At 38.2% G+C, this 2,319-nt stretch overlaps 1 protein-coding gene across 1 annotated transcript in view; it reads right to left on the bottom strand.

The window, feature by feature from the left end:
• The window catches only part of AGL (amylo-alpha-1, 6-glucosidase, 4-alpha-glucanotransferase), a gene marked incomplete at its 5' end in the record, with an annotated part of 16,797 nt that extends 14,526 nt beyond the window's left edge, over positions 1 to 2,271 (bottom strand). The window contains 5 exons of the mRNA XM_010016008.1: positions 377 to 511; positions 636 to 748; positions 853 to 977; positions 1,888 to 2,038; positions 2,119 to 2,271. Coding sequence (XP_010014310.1) covers positions 377 to 511; positions 636 to 748; positions 853 to 977; positions 1,888 to 2,038; positions 2,119 to 2,271 — 677 coding nt within the window. The remainder of the gene's footprint in view (positions 1 to 376; positions 512 to 635; positions 749 to 852; positions 978 to 1,887; positions 2,039 to 2,118) is intronic.
• Positions 2,272 to 2,319: the final 48 nt, after the last annotated feature.

Below are 2,319 nucleotides of genomic sequence, written 5' to 3' on the forward strand. Positions count from 1 at the left end.
TCACAAACAGTGCTAACTTCAGACTTAAATCAAAAGAGCTCACAACTTCATCCTGGCAATTAAGAGCCTAAATTTTGAGATGCTCTGCTCTGATGTTTCAGTGTTTGTTTAGAAACACCATATTAAGCACAAACCCCGAACAGCCAAACCCCAGCAGTGACAAGCACTTCATGTAGCAAGTCTGCTTTAAGCAGCAATTATACAGAACGTTTTGAAGTATTAACCCTGCTTATATTATACATAAAAAGCATCTCTCAGAGCTTTTATTGCTTTCTGACAATCCAAATCTATCACAATAGCAATGGAGTTTACAGAGCATTCTTTGCTCCCAGTGTAGATCCCTTGGTTCTACTTCAGAAGCTTAAAGCATACTCACGAGGAAAATAACGTATTTAGTATAGGTGCTGAGTGATCATCAGGAAGGCTTCCAGATTTAAAGTGAGGGCTGAACTGGATCAAGTGATTGCGCAGGACACCAACAGCCTCTTGTGCCTTTGGGTCAAGACTAACTCTGTAAGAACAAGTGCATAACTTGGAGAAATTTAGTAGTTCTAACAACTATTCCCAAGTCTCAAAGCAAAGCAGCCCATCATTCTCTTCACTAACACAGCCATTTCACAGCTCTAACAACATACCTGAACACTATTACACTTCCTGGGGTCAATTTTTCAAACTCTATTTCTTGCACAAATTCATTCGGCCCTTTTATGGCAGTTCCAGCCTGCTTTATGATTTTACTGTCCTTGATCTTTGAAAAGAAAACACGTTTGCGACAGAAATTCAATGTCTTTTCCAGGGTAAAGTAACACAAATGACAAAATATTCCATGAGAACATGGGTGAAGGAGCCCACCTGGATGTGCTCTCTGAGTTCCACTGTGAAATTAGGCAATCCATTCACAAAATGTTCATCTTTTTTGTAAGGACTGGCACTTCTCTCAATAGTCCGAGCCTCAAGTACTACTTCTTCTATTTTTCCTAAGAGAAGTTAAATCATACCGCAGCTGTTAAGATCCTTGAAAAGTGGTTCTTTTGAAAACATGAAGCAAAGTCGAAAACTAAATCCCTAAATGCTCAAAACCTCAAATATTCAAAATACAACTCTAAGTCTTGCAGCCACTTGTAAATGTCTTAACATGTAAAGTGACTAAAACAGGCACATGCATGCATGCAGAGAATTGAGTATACCTATAAAGCCACTTTGGAAAGCTTCTCTTCAGCAATGTGTCCAGGTAGTGGACAGAAGTTGTTATATGTGTCCCTGCTCATGGCAGGGGGGTTGGAACTAGACGATCTTAACGTCCTTTCCAACCCTAACTATTCTATGATTCTATTCCATGATTCTATAATTTGCTACCATTAAGTACAGTAAATACTTTGCATATATAGATAATACATTCATAATATTATCTCTACATTAACTTATGCAGTACAAAGTCATTTCTTATGAATATGTATTTTAAAACTACAAAAATAGTCATATACAAAAAAGATGAATTAAGAAATGATGATATTTTAGCCTTTTGCACAACATAGTACTTAGTAGTAATCACTGCCCCAACTCTGTACAACTAACTTTCTTTAGCTTTCTTGCTGTTAACTATTTCTTAGCAGCTCACAAAGAAGACAACAAACAAAAGCACACCCTCATAGGGAGCTTCTAAGAGGAAGCAGACTCAACATGAATGCCTTTGAAAACCCTAAGCGAGGTAAGCTTCTTATGGTTTCTTTAACCACTTTTGGTGCATGCATGTAGGTACATATAAAAAGAGGGTTATATACTGAAAATTCTCAACCTGAAACCATGACATTATTATAAAAAGCATGGAATGAGAATAACTTGAATTTCTTCCTGTGCCTGCCACCTCTTGAAAAGAAATCTGATTACCTGGGATACACATTTCAGGTACTTCTTTACTGTAGAATGAAGTTTTAGGATCCCTGAAGGCAGTTCGACTTACAGCCACAACAGACTGGTGTGTGTTAGGGCAATGCCTCGTCACTGCCACTATATCTTCATCAACTTGATCTACATACACCTAGAAAAGACAGACCATTGCAACTGTGCTCACTCACAACAGGAAAGGAGAGAAATCGCAGTGGTACCCCCAGTTCTTGCCTGATTAAAGCCTTTAGCCCCCAGCTCCTGATGCAGCCTGTTTATGGCCAACCTTCCTGCTAGAATTCCCGTTTGGAAGTTAACTTCACCAGAAGCCAGGTGTGCTGCTGGATTCCATTTTGCATAAAACCTCTCTTCAGATACTACAGAGATCTGTAAAGAAATAAAGCAAATATATAATAAAGAATATAATAATAAAAA

This window comes from Nestor notabilis, unplaced genomic scaffold (genome assembly GCF_000696875.1).
Source record: "Nestor notabilis isolate BGI_N333 unplaced genomic scaffold, ASM69687v1 scaffold17066, whole genome shotgun sequence".
Classification (NCBI taxonomy): Eukaryota; Metazoa; Chordata; class Aves; order Psittaciformes; family Psittacidae; genus Nestor; species Nestor notabilis.